The following is a 19,342-nucleotide window of genomic DNA, read 5'->3' as shown; positions in this document are numbered from 1 at the left end:
GAGCGGGCTCTGTGGGAGGCTCAGGAGGAGCGGGCTCTGTGGGAGGCTCAGGAGGAGCGGACTCTTGGGGGCGCTCTTGCAGCGCGGACTCTTGGGGGCGCTCGTGCAGCGCGGACATTTGAGGGCGCACGGGAGGCGCGGAGCTGGACTGAACCAGCAGAGACGAAGGAGAGCTGGACGGGACCAGCGGAGACGAAGGAGGGCGCTCTTTCAGCGCGGAGACTTGAGGGCGCACGGGAGGCGCGGAGCTGGACAGAACCAGCGGAGATGAAGGAGAGCTTGACGGGACCAGCGGAGATGCAGGAGGCGCGGACACTTGAGGGCGCTCTTGCAGCGTGGACACTTGAGGGCGCTCTTGCAGCGCGGACACTTGGTGGCGCTCCAAGAACGCAGATCCCCGTGGATCAGGAACGGCACCCATGGCCGTGGTTTGAGAACTGGATTCTCGGGGTTCGGGATCGGTACTCGTAGCCGTGGTTTGAGAACTAGATTCTCGGGGTTCGGGATTGGCACTCCTGGCCGTGATTTGAGAACTGGATTCTCGGGATTCGGGATCGGCACTCCTGGCCGTGACTTGAGAACTGGATTCTCGGGGTTCGGGATCGGCACTCCTGGCCGTGGCTTATGAACTGGATTCGTGATCAGCACTCCTGGCCGAGGCTTGAGAACTGGATTCTCGGGGTTCGGGAAGCGTGAATTCTCTAGGGAGCTTGGGAGATGTTGAGCTGGACGGAACCAGTGGAGAAACAGGAGAGTACTTGCGAGGAACAGGCACTAGAGGGCACTGGCGAGGAGCAGGCACTGGAGGGAACTGGCGAGGAGCAGGCACTGGAGTCCAAGACATTCCCTCATCTATTATCAGCACTCCTACCGGCACCTGATTTCCCTCCGTCAGCGGCTCGGGGTGAGCCGTAGTAGGCGGCGGAACCAGCTTCGCCGCGGACGGCGTAACATTCATCACCTTTTGCGGTGGTATCCTCTTCACCGCGGGTGGATACATCATCGCCCCGGACGGCGGGTTGGTTCTGGATCGGGGCTGGACACTCTCCAGACACCGGAGGATCCCCTCCCTCCAGCTGAGTCCGGTGGTGTCTGGGAGGTCTACGGGGTGATGGTAATTCGCCCCGATCCAGAACAAGGAGTTCAGCGTCGCGTCGTCAAGCCCCGTCCAAACAGCGAGTCCGCTGAACTCCCTCGCAAACTCGTCCAGCGGTAGATCTCGGCCGGCCAGGGCAATGATGCGATATGATAAACTCCATCTTACGGTAGTGGTCTGTTCTTCTGTTATGCGTCGGGTGGTTGTGGTAAAAAGGCGCACGAAGAAGGAATAAACAAAAGGAGTATTCTTTATTTAAAGGCATCAACTCACACTTGACATTTGTTTAACTTAAGAACAGACAAACCCATGAGGAGAACTGAGGACCTTTAAAGGGATCGGGACAAAGAAACAAACGAGATAATTAATTAAACACAGGTGATGAGGATGATAGATAATTAACTAATGACAGGAAAAAACAAATATGGGCAAAACAGGAAACTAAACAGAAACCAAACCGTGACAAAGTGAAACAAGGACACCTTAAAATAAAGTGTTACCAATCTTACTATCCCCAAACTTTTGAATGGTAGTGTGTGATTTAGTTTTCTGCTTTGTGAGATATTTTTAAAATAGCAACTGGAATATACAATGATATAAATGACATTTCTACCATGTATATCACTGATTACATGATACAGATTATCACTGCGTTCAGCTTTATTTGAGGGTACACTGTGCATTTGCTGTTTGATAACTCTTTCCATCTTGCTTTAGGCTGTCTGGTGATAGCTGAAGCCTTCCTATGAGGTGAGCATATCAGTGTGGACCCCCGCCTCCCCTCCCAGTGCCAGCAGCAGCAACAGCAGCAGGACTAAGGGATGTCACAAGTATTCCTCCTTCTGACCCTGCTCAGTTTCTCCTCCTGCATCCAGGTCAGAGCTTGGCCCTGCTTTATGTACTTTATACTTTAGCATACGTTTAAGAAGAGTACTTTTTATAGAAGTAATGTACTTTAAAAGAATATACTTAAGTGTGAGTTAAATGTTATTTGCAATTAAATGTAAATGCATCATAGTTTAAATTTATTTTAAATGTAATTTTAACTTTAGAGTGCTTTATTGACCCACTTAAGCAAGACTGAAGTACATCTTAAAATTTCATTTCATAATTATTTCTGTTGTCTTTAAAACATGGTTAAAGTGTGCTGACGAATGTACTCACTAGCATTTATGGTAAAATTTTAATTTATATTGGAACTTGTTTATCATCTATTTAAATATTTTGCATGTATATCATATATCATAAACATTTCATATGTTTAAATGTATAATAAAATTAGTACAAGCACTTTAAATGTTCTTTAGTCAAATTAACATCAACACAAATAAACATCAACAAAATAAGTGTACTGCTAAAGATAATGAGTACATGGCCTACTGATATACATATATGGTTATTTTTTATTTTTTTATTCGCGCACTGCATACATTTCATTTTAGATAATTAAGTTTGTGTTAACATCTAGCCAGATAAATATATAAATAAAGCTGAGAACAAATAGAAATGCCACACATGCACTGCTCAGCTATTTTTCGAGTTGGCTTAGAGTCGGAGCATTATGCAACTCACTGAAGATTAGATTAGCCATTAATTCAGCATATTTATGTGAGAAAAAAAGAAAGAAAAACAAGAACATCACAGAGATTCATTAATAAAGCCCAGATTGCAGAAGTACTGCAATCGCTGTATTTTATGGTTAGACTTCAATACTTCAACACCCAAGGTAAGTTCAAGTTCAAGTTCAAGTCAGCTTTATTGTCAATTCTTCCACATGTACAGTACATACATACAGAGAATCGAAATTGCATTACTCTCAGACCCTTGGTGCATACAGTTAACATTAAACACGTTCAGATACAGATAAATACAGTTTAAACATATGTACATACAACTATACAATTATACAAATGAGGATATTGTAGAAAAAAATAAGAATTAGATCGATAAAGTGGCATAAGGCGCATGGCAGATAGAGTGCAAAACCAGTTAAATAAACAACACTGTGTAGATATATTTGTAGTGCAAAAGAGCTTATCAGTCTGAGGACATTGTAGAAAATAAAAACAAGAGAGATAGATAAAGTGCATAAGGCACATGGCAGAATAGATGGAGTGCAAACCAGTTGAATGTACAAAAACAAAAACAAAACTGTGCAGATGTTTTGTTTTGTTATGAGTGTAGTGCAAGAAGAGCTTATCAGTCTGTTAAAGTGACAAGTCGAAGAGACTGTTCGGATAGTTTTTGTCAGACTACCCGAAGAGGTAATTTGCAGTCAATGTTGGATGGGTAGTGATCAGCCAATGCTGCACACGTGACAGGTGCCGGTTACAGTTGTTGGTCGGTGGGGGGGGGGGGGGGGGGGGGGGGGGGGGTGTCACAGAGTCAGAGTTCCTAGTGTGTTGCTGTGTTAAATGGGGGTGAAAGAGGGGAGGGGGGGCAAGGACGGGAGGGAGTTCAGCTTCCTGACAGCCTGATGTATGAAGCTGTCCTTCAGTCTGCTGGTCCTCGCCTGGAGACTCCGCAGTCTCCTCCCTGATGGCAGCAGACTGAAGAAGCTGTGTGTCGGGTGGGTGGGATCGCCTGCAATGCGGAGGGCTTTGCGGGTGAGACGGGTGCTGTAGATAAGTGACGCAACACACCAGCTTTGTTGTTTGTAATGGGATGTTCACTAGAGTCCAGGCCCCGATCTGAACTGTGTTTTCATACAGACACTAACTGATGTCATCCAGAGCTGCACTACATGATGGTTTAGCTCTTTATATTTGAATGCTGTTTGCTCGGTGGTCTGCTGTTATGTGCTTATATAATATATTTTATAAGCACATGTCACTTTACTTGGGAAAGACCAGCCGTGACATTCTTTTAGCTAACTTATTTTGTGTTTTACAGAAAAAAAAATGGAATTATAATACTTAATTCATGTAAAAATTTTCATGCAGTCTTACTAATTGGCTTTCGCAGGTGTCATCTGCTGCATCCCTCAAAACTTTGATGGCAAGATGGATGATGTACCGAGATGAATGTTTTCAAAATGTTAGCAGAGAACCACCGATGACAGGTGAGTTGATCAGCATCCTTCCACAAGTAATGGCTGGAGTCGCAGTCACAGTCATGTGTAAGTTCAGCAGGGGTCTTTCACAGACCCTGTCGACAGCCATGATGAAAGTGCACGGTGCTGTTAAGGGATGTATGTTGGAAAACACTGCTGAGACCTCTGATTCGGTGTTATATCACATACTAATCCTGTCCAGCACAGCAAACAGAGCAGTGGAGACTTTAACATTAATGGTTGATTTCCAGGTCTTGTGTGCAACAAAACATTTGATAAGTATGCCTGCTGGCCGGATGCACTGCCCAATACTACAGTGAGTGTGGCCTGCCCCTGGTACCTGCCCTGGCACAAGGAAGGTAAGACTGCTTGACATTTATTTTAATTGCGGTTTAAAGGAATAGTTCACCCAAAATGAAAATTTGCTGGAAATGCAAACAATATCGGTGTCGATTTCATCACTTATTTACCAATGACTCCTCTGCAGTGAATGGGTGCGACTGATAAAAAACAACTGATAAAAACATCACAATAATCCACACAACTGCAGTCCATCAATGTCTTCTGAAGTGAAAAGCTGCATGTTTGTAAGAAAAAAAATACATATGTGCATATTTCTCTCCTGACTCAGATAAGATGACTTTTTCACTGGAGAGAGTAATATTATGAATAGAGGTTATTATGTCTTAATGATGGATTTGTTTATTACAAACACACAGATTTTCACTTTACAAAAGTTGCTAATTGATGATCTAGAGATGTGTGGATTATTGTGATGGTTTTAAAAGCCGTTTGGACTCTCATTCTGACGGCACCCATTCGCTGCAGAGGATCCATTGGTAAGCAACTGATGTAATACTCAATTTCTCCAAATCTGTTCTAAAGAAGAAACAAACTCATCTAAATCTTGGATAACCTGAGGGTGAGTACATTTTCAGCAAATTTGTATTTTTGGGTGAACTATTCCTTTAAGATTTATTCACATTTACAAGCCAGTCTGGGTCATTTTCCATTAACAGTTGACTTTTTGTTTGTCAGGTTACAAAAACAAAAATGAAACTTAAAACATATTTACACTTAAGTACTGACAGTCAAAAGACTCCAAACCCCTTCCTTCTTCTAATTCAGAAAATTATCAATTATTTGTGTTATTTATAACAGCTATTTATGGCTCTAACATTTAATGAATCACAGTTGTACACATTGCCACCATTATTCACATTGCATAAAATAGGTTTCATTTTCTTAATGCAAAATACAATTTTGTATTCTTTTAATTTTGGGATAAAATATAAGCTGGGCATGTATTGATAGGTGGCACAATATTTATGAGAACGAGTAAATACAGGTCCATAATAGAAAGTATTATAAGAAAAAGTATTCTATGTGGCTGCACTTTAAATAATGCACTTCTTTTAGCTTATCTAATTTAATACCACACATACACGACACTCTCTTATGCATCCTTTGTGACCACACAATCTGTGTATGTGTTTGTGTGTCAGTCCAACATGGCTTCGTGTATCTGGAGTGTGATGCAGATGGACAATATAGCAAACAGAAGAATGCCAGCGAATGTCTATCACGTGATCCCACACAAATCAACATGGTATGTGAACAGGCCATTGTTATATTAGATATATGTTAACTCTTAAACATGTTAAAGATGAATTATGTTAATTTTTACACCACTAAGCGCTAGAATACACTAAACGACTTTTAAAATCTGAAAATTCCCTTGAAAGTCAAAATATCAAACATGTTTGTTTTCTGTGAAATCTGCAGACTGGCTCTGATTTGTTGCAACTAGTGTCGCTCTGCCAAAACTGCAAAAAGAGCTAAACCATCATGTAGTGTATTCCAGCCTTAATGCAGAATTATATTTTACACATTTTTTTCTTTTCAAATAATTTCTTTTTAAATATAGTCCCTGTTTCATGGTGTGATATTTATTCGGATGTAATTTGACCAGCAAAAAAATTATATTGTAACATACCATATTTGAAATAAAAGTTTCAAAAATGTTTGAAAAAAGTTGAATTATTTGTTTAAATATTTATCAAACATACTGTAGAAAACATTTATCCATATAATTTTTAACCTGTAAGACCCTAATATAATAGCTCAATAAGTATACTGAAATATTAATAGAATTACAGTGTGTTCAATGGATTGTACTGTTGTTTAACGTCATACCGATTGTTCAGCTGACAAAACATCTTTCCGAAGATTTTCAGTGGACAAGAACTGCATAAAACATTTTATAAAGTAGTGAGTTTTAAAAAAGACGTGATAGTAAGACCTTTATACAGTACATGTCAATGTAAAGACTGAAAGTCTATCCGTCACAGTCTCATTTCCATCCACCCTAAATTGAGTATGGTGTTCACCTGTGCATTTGTGTCATTGTCTGAGCAGATATATTTGTATGTCTGTGTGCAGCAGCACTACGGACGGATTCTCAGTCAGTTCCGGACTATGTACACCATTGGATATTCCCTGTCTCTTGCGGCGCTGGTGCTGGCGTTGGGCATCCTGGTGGCCTTTAGGTAACACTCAAGCCAACTGGGAATTTATTCCTTCTGCTTACATTTAAAATTTAATTCGTGTTTAGGATCTTTGGTTGTGTCTGTGGTAAAGGAGTTGGGCTTCTATGTGTGAACGGTGTAATGCTTTTTGACTTTTAGTCATTGCACTCTGATCCCCTGCAGGAAGCTGCACTGCATGAGAAACAACATCCACATGAACTTGTTTGCCTCCTTCATCCTGCGAGCCTCTTCTATTCTCATCAAAGATGCCATGTTGGAAAGGCCTGATGACTTCCATGTTGGTCAGGACATCACCACTGAACTGGAGGTGGAGTGGCTGGTTAAAAACGAGGTCCAATAACCTGCTGTTTTTATTTGTTATTATTGTTATTAAAAGATGATAATATACTGTACTAGCATTCAAAGGTTTTTAGTACTTTTTTATGTTTTTGAAAGAAAAACTCACCCTCTAATTCTCACCAAGACTGCATTTATTTTCAATAGAAAAACTGTAATACTGTGAAGTATAATTATAATTTAATATAGCTGTTTCCTATTTGATTATGTTAAAATGTATTCTATTTAATTTACTTCTGTGATGGTAAAGCTGAATTTAATCATTACTCCAGTCTTCAATGTCACATGATTCTTCAGAAATCATTCTAATATGCTGATTTACTGCTCAAGAGACATTTCTTATTATCAATGTTAAAACACTTGCTGCTTAATATTTTTGTTATTTTCAGGATTCTTTGATCAGAAAATTGAGTAAAAAAAGCATTTATTGGAAATAGAAAATGTCTCCTTTTTAAATTTCCTTTGTCTTTTGATCAATTTAATGCATCCTTGCTGAATAAAAGTATATAAAAAAAACCTTACAAACCCCAAACTTTTAAATTGCAGTGTGTATCTTTGGATTCATTCACATTTTTATTAATCCACAAATGCAATTATTTTCAAAAGAATATTCTGTTTTGTTTTTTTGTACAATTTAATGTCTATGGACAGCATGTTGTATGACTTTTTCAATTAGGGGAGCTTTTCAGTTCCTTCTGACATGTTTTTTGTTTTGTTTTTTTAAGAAAAAAGTACAAAAAGCATCATTGCATAAGACTCCACAAAAATAACTGACCTTTTCATTGCTAATTTTTCATAATTTTTTCTTTAATAAACCCTGACAGTAGTTTAATGTCAAAAGAGGATTTGCACTGGTGAAAGCTGTTAGTAAATCAGGCTTTTAATCCTACAAATATTTTTATGGATTTTTTCATTAAAAGTTATTTCATTAAACTTTTTGTTGTAAATGACCAGGAATATTACTTAAAATGCATGTTAGTATAGATGTGGGTTAAATACCTATTTACTGTGCAAATAAATCTGAATGGAGGTGGCAAGTTAAAATTTAGCCGAAAGCTTTCAGTGACCCAAAAACAACGTGTGCGTTTCAGACGGCGGTCGGCTGCAGGGTTGCAATGGTGATGATGCAGTACAGCATACTGGCCAACAACTACTGGCTGCTGGTGGAGGGCATCTACCTGCACAGCCTTCTGGTCGTCACAGTCTTGACAGAGAGGAATTACTTTGGCATCTACCAGTGTATCGGCTGGGGTGAGACGTTCAGAGCTTTTACGCCGTGAACTCATTAACAGGGTTTAAGAGCTTCCTCATGCATAGCATGTCCAAACAGAGCGTGGCAGATGGTTTATGCCTTGTATCACAAGGTCTCTCTCTTTCTCTTTCTCCCTCAGGTGCCCCTCTGATATTTGTGTTGCCGTGGGTGATCGTGAAGTACTTGTACGAGAATGAAGAGTAAGTTGTGGAGCCACGTGGGATGAGTGTGTTTGCGACTGATGAAAGCCAGCGCTCGTCAAACAGTCAGTGTGTTATTTTGCGGCTGGAGAGTTGGCCTACATCAGTACTCTGTCACTGTAGCTTTTGTTTTATAACAAATCAAATACATAAATTGTGGACACAAGCTACCCAGATACTATGTCAAATGCTGTGATGCTAGGCAGATTTTCAGTCTCTCTATGATAAATGAATAGTTAGCATTTTTATATATCTTCAACATCCACTCCAGTGGTTTTGCTTGTAGCAGCCAACATTTCGCATTGTGCATGTAAAATCACATAAATCTTTCACTCAGTCACTGTTATTGTTGGAAGGGCTTTCAAGATGTAAATTTATTTTAATGACCCTATGGGAGTGCTGAGGTTACATATTTAACAGTATCTATTTCATCCATATGCTACGCACAATTCCCATAAGTTATTCTGCTATACATCAGATATATTGTAGTAGCACATTCATAATAAATTGTGTAAAGAAAAAAAAAATTGTATCTTAAATGTAAAATGGAGTTTCCATATGGTATTTATTAAACATGGCTTTATCTGCTGTTTATATACTCTATTAGAGCTTGATGATAAAGCTAAAAAAATATATTTGTATTATACTGCTTCAACCATACTTTTGCTCAAATAGCCATGTTTTTGAATAGCCGTATGTGATTTATTTTAAGTAACACATCTGATGCATCAGCAGGTTTTTATGGCTCGCGTAGTATTATATGAGGAAGAAACACCTCAGTTTTATTCAGAGGCCCAAACTGAGAAAAAATATGCAATTTGCTACAGTTGCTGATATTTATATGGTCAAAGAGTAAGATGAAATTCTGATTCTGATAATGAGATCTTTATAAGAGACTACTTGCAAAAAATACACCTAGATTAATATGTCTAGTAAGATGATATTTAAATGCTTCGTTTTATTATCAAAGCTCTGTATTTTTATTGTTGGAGACAAAAAATAAATCAATAAATAAAAATAATAATGCAATGCAATTCAGTGATGATTGAGAGACATATAATAAAATTTTCCTAAAAGACTATTTTTCTATTGAAAAAAAAACTAATCAAGTAAACATACGTTGCTTCAGTAAACTTAATTGTTTAACTACATTTTGTCTGTATTGAGTATTTTTAATGAACATATAGGCCATATATTTGCTCATTTACAGTGATGTATTTGATCTCTTGTTGTTGACCAGATGCTGGGTGCAGAATATTAACATGGAGTACTGGTGGATTATTCGTTCGCCAATCCTGCTGGCCGTGTTGGTGAGTGAGAGTCTCGATCCTCGATCCCTCATCAGCCTCTCTCAGCTGTACTTATCTGCCCAAGTGTCCCATATTCAGAGCACTGCTAATGCCACTTTACCTCCACCCTTGAAGTCAAGATGAATTCAAAATTGCTTTTTAACCTTGATTATCTAGGATATTGGTGATTGGACAGGAAAGCAGAAGGAAAGAGGGTGAATGGGTTCAGGAACCATAAACACAACAGCTCCATATACAGTATGTCATATGCTGATATCACAATTTCCAATCAATCAATCAGTTCCCCATCAAACAAGGCCATCATATATATTGTTTTGTCATTGAATATTCTTTTTTACTTAGAAATTAATGTATTATTGTAAACTAATGCAGACTCATCCTTCATATGTCTCCACAGCTTCAGCAACCCAGTGTTTAAAAGGGAAAGGGCCAGGAGGTTGAGGTTTAGAAATAATGAAATTAAAAGAGTGTAGCACTAACGTTTTATAGGTGTAATTAGCTGCAATGGCAGAGTGATTAACACACAATTAGAACACTATTAATTATAAAGAATGAATGTGGTACAACACAAAACACGATTCAATGAGTTGTTTAGTGAGACTTGCTGACCAAACAGCACTGAATGGGACTTGAGGATCAAACATTTACTCAGTGTCCCTCCCTCATTAACACCTCATAGGAAGAGTTTTTGTATCAGTCAGTGTACGAATCTATATGATTTAAAAGATTGAGTCACTGATATAACTGGAATAAATAATATATATATATATTATAATAATATATAAATAATATATAAATTTGGACTACGCTTTACAGTGTAAATATACAGTTAAGTACTAAATAATATTAATTAACAACTTACTATAATATCAGGGGTTACACTTTATTTTAAGGTGTCCATGTTACAGTGTACTTATACATTTAAATACTGAGTAATATTAATTAAGTACATGTATTTATGGTTAGGGTCAGGATTAGGGTTTGGCTTAGGGTTACTTACATGTAATTATGCATCATTTATTGTTATTATAATATACGTGTAACATATGTAACAAGGACACCTTAAAATAAAGTGTTACCATATCAGGTTATGGGTAGAATTAGGGTTTGGTTTAGGGTTATTTGCTTGTATAGTAATTATGCATACTGTTATTACTATAGTTAGAATATGTAACATGAAATAAGGACACTGTTAAATAACAGTTTACCGAAATCTGTCTTTAATACTTTGATGTAATATAAAAAATGTTGCATTTATTTAATTTTTTTATTAAGTTATCCAAAAAAACATGGTGGACATTTGTGGCACTGTACAGCAAAATTTAGATGAGTATGTGAATTGCTATACTTTGACATGTATTGAAAAATACATAGAGACAGTAAGGATTATTAGTTAACACTTCACAGTAAGCTCCCATTAGTTGACGTTAGTTAATGCATTAACTAACATTACCTAACATTGAACAATACATTTATCTTACTTATTTGTTATTAGAATTAATAATTCCATTACAGTTACAGGTAATACAGTTGTTTATTGTTAGTTCATGTTAGCTCAGGCCCATTAAATAAACAGAAGCAACTTTTGATTTTAATGTGTTAGAAAATGTTGAAATTAACAATACCTCAGATTAACAAATACTTCAGAAGTATTTTTCATTGCTAGTACGTTAACTATACGTATGCTATTAAACCTTATTATAGAGTGTTATCAAAAATTCAATGTAACAGTGAATAAATTGGCATGATTAGTCTACATTAAAAGGAATATAATTACAAAACTAATAAAATTCAGTAATAACATTTCCTGTTCTGACATTCCAATTCAACAGCCTGTGGCCATTTCAATTAAAATTCACATTCATGAAATGAAAAAAGGCCAATTCTGCCTATTTTGCCCAATCTTTACACCCACACCACACGCATAGTAAGAATTTTGATGATACTGATATTACTGTGACCCAAGCTTGACTATTTTCATATAATATATATGTAATTATGTATATATGACATAATTGAAGGAATGTGAAGAACACAGTAAGGTTAAATGTTTTATGCTTTTTTATGCCCTGCAGTTTCCATCTGTGCTCACACCATCACACCCAATTGCCTTGCATTTGGCTTAGCATTAAACACAACATTCAAAATTGAAGTAATTTCCATTATGCACGAAGCTCAGTGCCATATGATGTCAACTCTCAGTACATCAGGAAGCTACTACACAGAATATGTTTTAGGGTCTACAGCTATGATTTCAAAGAATAACTTTCCCCCTCCTCCAGTGCCTTATTTCCACATGATTGCGTTGAAAGGCACAATACTGTGCAAAATTGCTATGCTTTCATAATGCTCACATTGGCTACGAGGTGCAGATGAGCATTTAGCAATGTGCAGTGATGTTTCTGCGTATCTGTCAGCATCTCAAGTGTTTCTGTAGTGGGCAGGAATTCCTATGTTTGAATTCTCCCAGGGCTGGACTGTACGAATGCCATTCCCAGACTCCGCCAAGCATCGCTGACTTCCTTCCCCCTACACTCCTCGCTGCCCCAGTCCCTCATCTTGAGTCATTTTTTGTGCTGTGAGGAAACTGTTGTCAGTTTTGTGACATAATGGTCTTAACCAGAGCATTATCATGTTTTTTTTTTCCCCCTCTCTGTCCAGATTAACTTTTTCATCTTCATACACATCATCAAGATCCTCGTGTCCAAACTGAGGGCGCACCAAATGAGATATTCTGACTACAAGTTCCGGTGGGTGATCTACACATTGTAAAAAAAAAAAAAAAGTTTTTGAGAAAACTCAAAAATCTGCTGAAGCTGGTCGCCTTAAACATTTTAAGTTTGCTCAACTTTTAATTTTTTTTACAGTGTTGAAAAAATCAAAAGTTGAGAGAACTTAAACGTTTAAGGCAACCAGCTTTAGCAGATTTTTTTAGTTTTCTCAATGTGTTGTTTTAAATTTATAAAACAAAAGTTGACAGAACTCAAAAATCTCCTACAAAAATAAGTTGAGAAAACTCACAAATCTGCTGAAGCTGGTTGCTCAACTTTATTTTTTTTATTTTTTTTACAGTGCAGTTAAAGGGTTAATTTACCCAAAAGTGAAATGCCTGGCATTGTTTATTCCAAACCTGTATGAGTGCCTTTTGCTTCAGTACAACACAAAAGATGTTTTGATGAAACACACAGTGAGCGGTCAATAAATGCATTATAAAACACTTCACACTTCATATACAACTATATTTTAGGTTTTATGAAGTCAAATAATAGCTTTGAAATAACATTTAAATGTGTTGCATCTCAATTGGTTATAAGAGTCATGAAAACCAATTGCATTTGTAACATTGTCAGCAATGATGTAATAGGGTAATGCTCCATATCCACCATACTATTCGTGAAAGAGATTTGAGACCTGCATTAAAGTGGACAGATATTCTTTATATAGGCCTAACAACTTTGTTCCCCACATGAAACCTCTGTACTTATAGTTATTTTACTTTAAACTGCAAGTATAGAATAATATCATACCTAAACTACTCTAGAAAGAATAAAACCATACAAGTTTGACAGAATTTTCTGTAACACTTTATTTTAAGGTCCAGTTCCCACTATTAACTTGTTGCTTATTAGCATGCATATAAGCATATTGGCTGTATATTAGTACTTATAAAGCACATATTATTGCCTTACTCTGTGTGACCATGTTTTAGATCCCTTAATTCTACCCCAAACGCAACAACTACCTTACTAACTATTAATAAGCAGCAAATTAGGAGTTTAATGAGGCAAAAGTCATAGTTAATAGTTGGTTAATAGTGAGAATCGGTCCCCAAACTATAAAGTGTGACTGAATTTGTATTTTTGGGTGAACTTGTTGTGCATTTGTTTCCAGATTAACTGTCTATCTTTGTGTTTTTCTCCCAATTTCAGGCTCGCTAAGTCAACCCTCACCCTGATTCCGTTACTGGGGATCCATTCGGTCCTGTTTTCATTTGTTACTGATGAGTCTACCTCACATGGTGCTCTATCCCTGCGCCTCACAAAGCTATTCATCGACCTCTTCTTCAACTCCTTCCAGGTCAGGAAGTCTCAATAACCCATCGCTCTAACCAGGGTTGAGCAAAACTCAGAATTTCATATTTGTTTTACTTTCAATTAGTGAAGTTTTAGTGGAATGATGGGACAAGGAATTTACTGAATTTCAGTTTATTAGTCTAAACCATTTTCAGAAATTGAATTGGAATCTAAAAGGCACTCTCAAGTGAGTTAAATTTTGAATGCCGCACAAAAGCTACCACATTCTGTAGCTTATTTTACAGTGTCAGGACTAATTGCTTTAAGAGAGCAGATGCTACAGATTTTCTGACTCAACCTTTGACAAACTGGTAATGAAACTCGAGTGGAGCGCAGCTGCAATATGACGAATTTGTATTATTTACATGGAGGAATTGTTCTGATGAGACTTTTCACATGCGTAAAAATTCAGAGTAAGGGAGAGAACAAGTGAGGCCATAAGGCTTGAATGTTACGTTTCCATCTGGCGACACTTCATCCTTATTGGCTTTTGAATATCTTACTGCAGATTGCACTAAATTAACTCATTCAAATTGTCAAGTTTAGGTCATTCACAAAATAGACTGATTATTACGTTGATAGATTTCTGAAAGCACTTTGTTTTTATTTATGTTTGACTATGAACAACCTGAAAAACAAAATAGAATTTAAATGGGCTTTTAGCAGTAAAATCAACTTTTATGCAAAGGAACTTACAGGACAGTCATGATATACATTTGTGCTCCCTGGGAAACAAACCCATGAACTAGTCGAGCTACAGAAATTGTATGGTATTTCCTACTGAAAAGAATAGCTTGAATTGCAGATTCAGGCCAGATTATGATGGTTAGTGCTGGTTGAAGTTAAAATTAGGGCCAGAGTTAGAACTTTTTAGTTATTACTTTGTGATCAACAAAAGATTTTAACCAATGAACAAAACCTAATTGGATAAATCATGTTGTATGGTTTGACCTTCTGGTGAAGTTGATTAACCAAGAAAGTCTTGCCAGCAAAGCCAGTTAAAAAGTCTGGTTGGACAAACATCAAACTTCCTATTGGGACCAGCATCCAAAACACAAGATAAGCCAGTGATCATTTACAGTGGTGGGAAAAAGTGTTGGCCCCCTTCCTGATTTTTTATTTTTTTGCATGTTTGTCACACTTTAATGTTTCAGATCATCAAACTAATTTAAATATTAATCAAAGATAACACAAGTAAACACAACATGCAATTTTTTAATGAAGTTATTTATTATGAAGGGAAAACAAAATCCAAACCCACATGGCCCTGTGTGAAAAGTGCTTGCCCCCTAAACCTAATAACTAGTTGGGCCACCCTTAGCAGCAACAACTGCAATCAAGCGTTTGCGATAACTTGCAATGAGTCCGTTACAGCGCTGTGGAGGAATTTTGGCCCACTCATCTTGGCAGAATTGTCGTAATTCAGCCACATTTGAGGGTTTTCGAGTATGAGCCGCCTTTTTAAAGTCATGCCACAGCATCTCAATAGGATTCAGGTCAGGACTTTGACTAGGCCATTCCAAAGTCTTAATTTTGTTTTTCTTCAGCCATTCAGAGGTGGATTTCCTGGTGTGTTTTGGATCATTGTCCTGCTGCAGAACCCAAGTTTGCTTCAGCTTGAGGTCACGAACAGATGGCCGGACATTGTCCTTCAGGACTTTTTGGTAGACAGCTGAATTCATGGTTCCATTTATCACAGCAAGTCTTCCAGGTCCTGAAGCAGCAGAACAGCCCCAGACCATCACATGCACTTTTTAGCATGCACTTCGATGCCAGATGTAACGGGACACACACCTTCCAAAAAGTTCAACTTTTGTCTCGTCAGTCCACAGAGTATTTTCCCAAAAGTCTTGGGATTCATCAAGATGTTTTCTGTCAAAACTGAGACGAGCCTTTATGTTCTTTTTGCTCAGCAGCGGTTTTCGTCTTGGAACTCTGCCATGCAGGCCATTTTTGCCCAGTCTCTTTCTTATGGTGGAGTCATGAACACTGACCTCAACTGAGACAAGTGAGGCCTGCAGTTCTTTAGATGTTGTTGTGGGGTCTTTTGTGACGTCTTGGATGAGTCGTCGCTGCGTTCTTGGGGTAATTTTGGTCGGCCGGCCACTCCTGGGAAGGTTCACCACTGTTCCATGTTTTCGCCATTTGTGGATAATGGCTCTCACTGTGGTTCGCTGGAGTCCCAAAGCTTTAGAAATGGCTTTATAACCTTTTCCAGACTGATAGATCTCAATTACTTTCTTTCTCATTGGTTCCTGAATTTCTTTGGATCTCAACATGATGTGTAGCTTTTGAGGATCTTTTGGTCTACTTCACTTTGTCAGGCAGGTCCTATTTAAGTGATTTCTTGATTGCGAACAGGTGTGGCAGTAATCAGGCCTGGGTGTGGCTAGAGAAACTGTACTCAGTTTGATCACAAGTTCCACTGTTCCCAAAATTGTTAATCTGCATTCACATACAGCATTGCAAAGTTGTGTGGTTAGTTTGTTGTTAGCATGACATGGACTGAAATAGATCATGCTCTTAAGCAAAATAAGCAGGATAACATGCATTTGTGTTTGTCATTCCATATATGCTGGTCTACATCTTTTTTTTTTTTTTGTCAAGAGAATGAAGGCAGCATTTTGAAGAGTATGCATATGCGTATGTAGTAATCAATGGTGTAAGAGGGAACCTGTCATTGAATCAAAGCAAAACAATGGAGAACAATTATAGTAAAGTTATCCTTAGATGCTGTGTTCCTTATTTATGGCAATAATCTGACAGTAATTTCATCACAAACCAATTCATTAGCAGAAGTTATTACTCCATGACCTGTGTAATATTAATAATGACAGTCTTCAATTGTTGAATCAATGTGGTCCAAATGACTGATGTGCAACAAAATCAATACAGTTTTGGGAAACAGTCATGGCTACATAATTTCAGTAACACTTTAGAATAGAGAACACTTATTCACTATTAACTATGACTTTTCCCTCAATAAATACCTAATTTGCTGCTTATTAATAGTTAGTAAGGTAGTTGTTAAGTTTAGGTATTGGGTAGGATTAGGGATGTAGAATAAGGTCATGTAGAATAAGGCATTAATATGTGCTTAATTACTACTAATAAATGGCTAAAATTCTAGTAATATGCATGCTAATAAGCAACTAGTTAAGAGACCTTAAAATAAAGTGTTACCATAATTTCTTCAACAATGCATCGTACCATGGTTGTTAAGCAACAAGCTGTATGTTATTGTAGGGGAAATGCATCCCTGGACATTTCAGCAGCAACTTTTTTAATTGCTTATTCATGCTCTGACATGTTTACAGGGGCTGCTGGTAGCCATCTTATATTGCTTCATCAACAAGGAGGTAAGTTTGATTCACTTTTTTGTTGTGCACAATCTCACAAAGATGGCTCCGTCCTCACATGTCTGTTTCCTAACCATTCTGTGCATCTTCTTGATTGGTCAGGTTCAGTCTGAGATTCTGAAGAAATGGAGACGTTGGAAGCTTGGGAGGGACATAGAGGAGGAGTACCGTCACACCTACAGCCAGTCCCTTCAGATGAAGAGTGGCAGCATCATGGTCCCTTCTTCCAACCTCTCGCGGCTGCCTGATATCGCTACCACTACCTCCCGGCTCGGCAGTCCAGAAGAAAAGCAGATGCTGGTGTCCAACAGCCAGAATGGTATGGGCACTGGATTGCAGTTCACCTCCACACCACAAGATAGTTCCACCTGCAGTTCGATAGCAGAGGACATAGTGATGGTGGACAGAGGAAAGTGTTGTAGCGTTCAACAGGACAATGCCAAGAGCAACCTGTGAGCTCCAGATGTCTCACAGAAGAAGACCCTTATCCCAACCACCCTCGCTTCTTCTGAAGCAAGGAGCAAGAGGTGTGTGAATGTGTGTGTTTGTGTGTGAGTTTGTGAGTGCACTGTTCTCTCTGATGGACGCATGATGGGCACCCGTTCATAACATTACATGGTGCTCAGTTGACACTGTCCCAGTCAGACAGGATCATCAGTGACCAGAAGGTGGACATATGTTAAGGATTTGTACAAGTGTACATGTTAACAAACTCAGTGATGAAGAACAGAGTCTTACCTCTAGTCTTATATAGCTGTCTGTGATGTTGATGATTTAGAAGAGAAACCCCATTGGGACTGCTGGGTCCAAGAGGAACCATCACAAGCAAACATCTACAACCAGCACCTCGGGATGAATGAAAGATTAAGAAAGAGATACACTTAACTGAACTTGTCAAATAGTTAATTAAACCGGGTAATGCATTCCAGAGTGCATAAGCTCCATTTGAACCGAAGGATCCCCACATGTCCCTGTAGAAAAGACCAACTTGGACCTGAATTTCCATATAGATTTATGCTAATATTGTGCCGATGGACCAGTAAAGCCAAAAATGGGTGAAGCTGATTGGTCAAGGACATTATGCTGGTTAAGTAAGCAAAGAAGCCTTGTGGTGACACCAACACACCAGCATTTTTGTTTGCATATATTTTGGAATCAATTGACGCTTTTGGGTACATGTAACTCATAAAGCTGTTTTTGTGTAGTTTAATTAAAAACATATTTGTCTTTGTTAGAAATGAATTGTCAAGCTAAGGTATAGATATAGACTGATCAAGTATTGACAGGTATTACCCGTGTGCCTTTTTCTGTAGGTCATAGACCCCAATATTAAAACAAAAACACAAAGATTCACCTTGCAGAGAAAGTGAAGTACAAATCCATCACCCAATCTTCAGAGGTGAAAGTTACTTAAAGCAGATTCTGTATAGCGAACAGGACTGCAAGCAAACATTAGATGAATGTGCCACTATTAATCACGATGATTTGCTCCCTTCAAGAAAATATGCTTGGTATACTCAAGCATGCAAAATACAGCCATACAGGTCCTTTTCAAAAAATTAGCATATTGTGATAAAGTTCATTATTTTCTGTAATGTACTGATAAACATTAGACTTTCATATATTTTAGATTCATTACAACACAACTGAAGTAGTTCAAGCCTTTTATTGTTTTAATATTGATGATTTTGGCATACAGCTCATGAAAACCCAAAATTCCTATCTCAAAAAATTAGCATATTTCATCTGACCAATAAAAGAAATGTGTTTTTAATACAAAAATAAAAAATTAACCTTCAAATAATTATGTTCAGTTATGCACTCAATACTTGGTCGGGAATCCTTTTGCAGAAATGACTGCTTCAATGCGGCGTGGCATGGAGGCAATCAGCCTGTGGCACTGCTGAGGTGTTATGGAGGCCCAGGATGCTAAGATAGCGGCCTTAAGCTCATCCAGAGTGTTGGGTCTTGCGTCTCTCAACTTTCTCTTCACAATATCCCACAGATTCTCTATGGGGTTCAGGTCAGGAGAGTTGGCAGGCCAATTGAGCACAGTAATACCATGGTCAGTAAACCATTTACCAGTGGTTTTGGCACTGTGAGCAGGTGCCAGGT

At 38.1% G+C, this 19,342-nt stretch overlaps 1 protein-coding gene across 4 annotated transcripts in view; it reads left to right on the top strand.

Moving 5' to 3' along the window:
- Positions 1-18,979, top strand: part of gcgra (glucagon receptor a) — a 67,108-nt gene extending 48,129 nt beyond the window's left edge. Inside the window, exons 2-14 of one of the 4 annotated variants that reach the window (XM_079379913.1) lie at positions 1,814-1,971; positions 4,061-4,157; positions 4,400-4,507; positions 5,654-5,757; positions 6,591-6,697; positions 6,860-7,028; positions 8,125-8,284; positions 8,425-8,485; positions 9,726-9,795; positions 12,457-12,545; positions 13,725-13,872; positions 17,186-17,227; positions 17,330-18,979. In XM_079379913.1, the coding sequence (XP_079236039.1) occupies positions 1,918-1,971; positions 4,061-4,157; positions 4,400-4,507; positions 5,654-5,757; positions 6,591-6,697; positions 6,860-7,028; positions 8,125-8,284; positions 8,425-8,485; positions 9,726-9,795; positions 12,457-12,545; positions 13,725-13,872; positions 17,186-17,227; positions 17,330-17,683 (1,563 nt within the window). In that variant the 5' untranslated portion in view covers positions 1,814-1,917 and the 3' untranslated portion in view covers positions 17,684-18,979. Of the gene's footprint in view, positions 1-1,778; positions 1,972-4,060; positions 4,158-4,399; positions 4,508-5,653; positions 5,758-6,590; positions 6,698-6,859; positions 7,029-8,124; positions 8,285-8,424; positions 8,486-9,725; positions 9,796-12,456; positions 12,546-13,724; positions 13,873-17,185; positions 17,228-17,329 lie in introns of those variants that run through there. The other 3 variants (XM_079379914.1, XM_079379916.1, XM_079379915.1) reach the window with 3 other exon arrangements.
- Positions 18,980-19,342: the final 363 nt, after the last annotated feature.

The sequence above is a fragment of the Barbus barbus genome (genome assembly GCF_936440315.1).
Source record: "Barbus barbus genome assembly, chromosome: 3".
Taxonomy (NCBI): domain Eukaryota; kingdom Metazoa; phylum Chordata; class Actinopteri; order Cypriniformes; family Cyprinidae; genus Barbus; species Barbus barbus.
The sequence above is the reverse complement of the archived record's forward strand: the minus strand, read 5'-3'. Positions and strand labels throughout refer to the sequence as shown.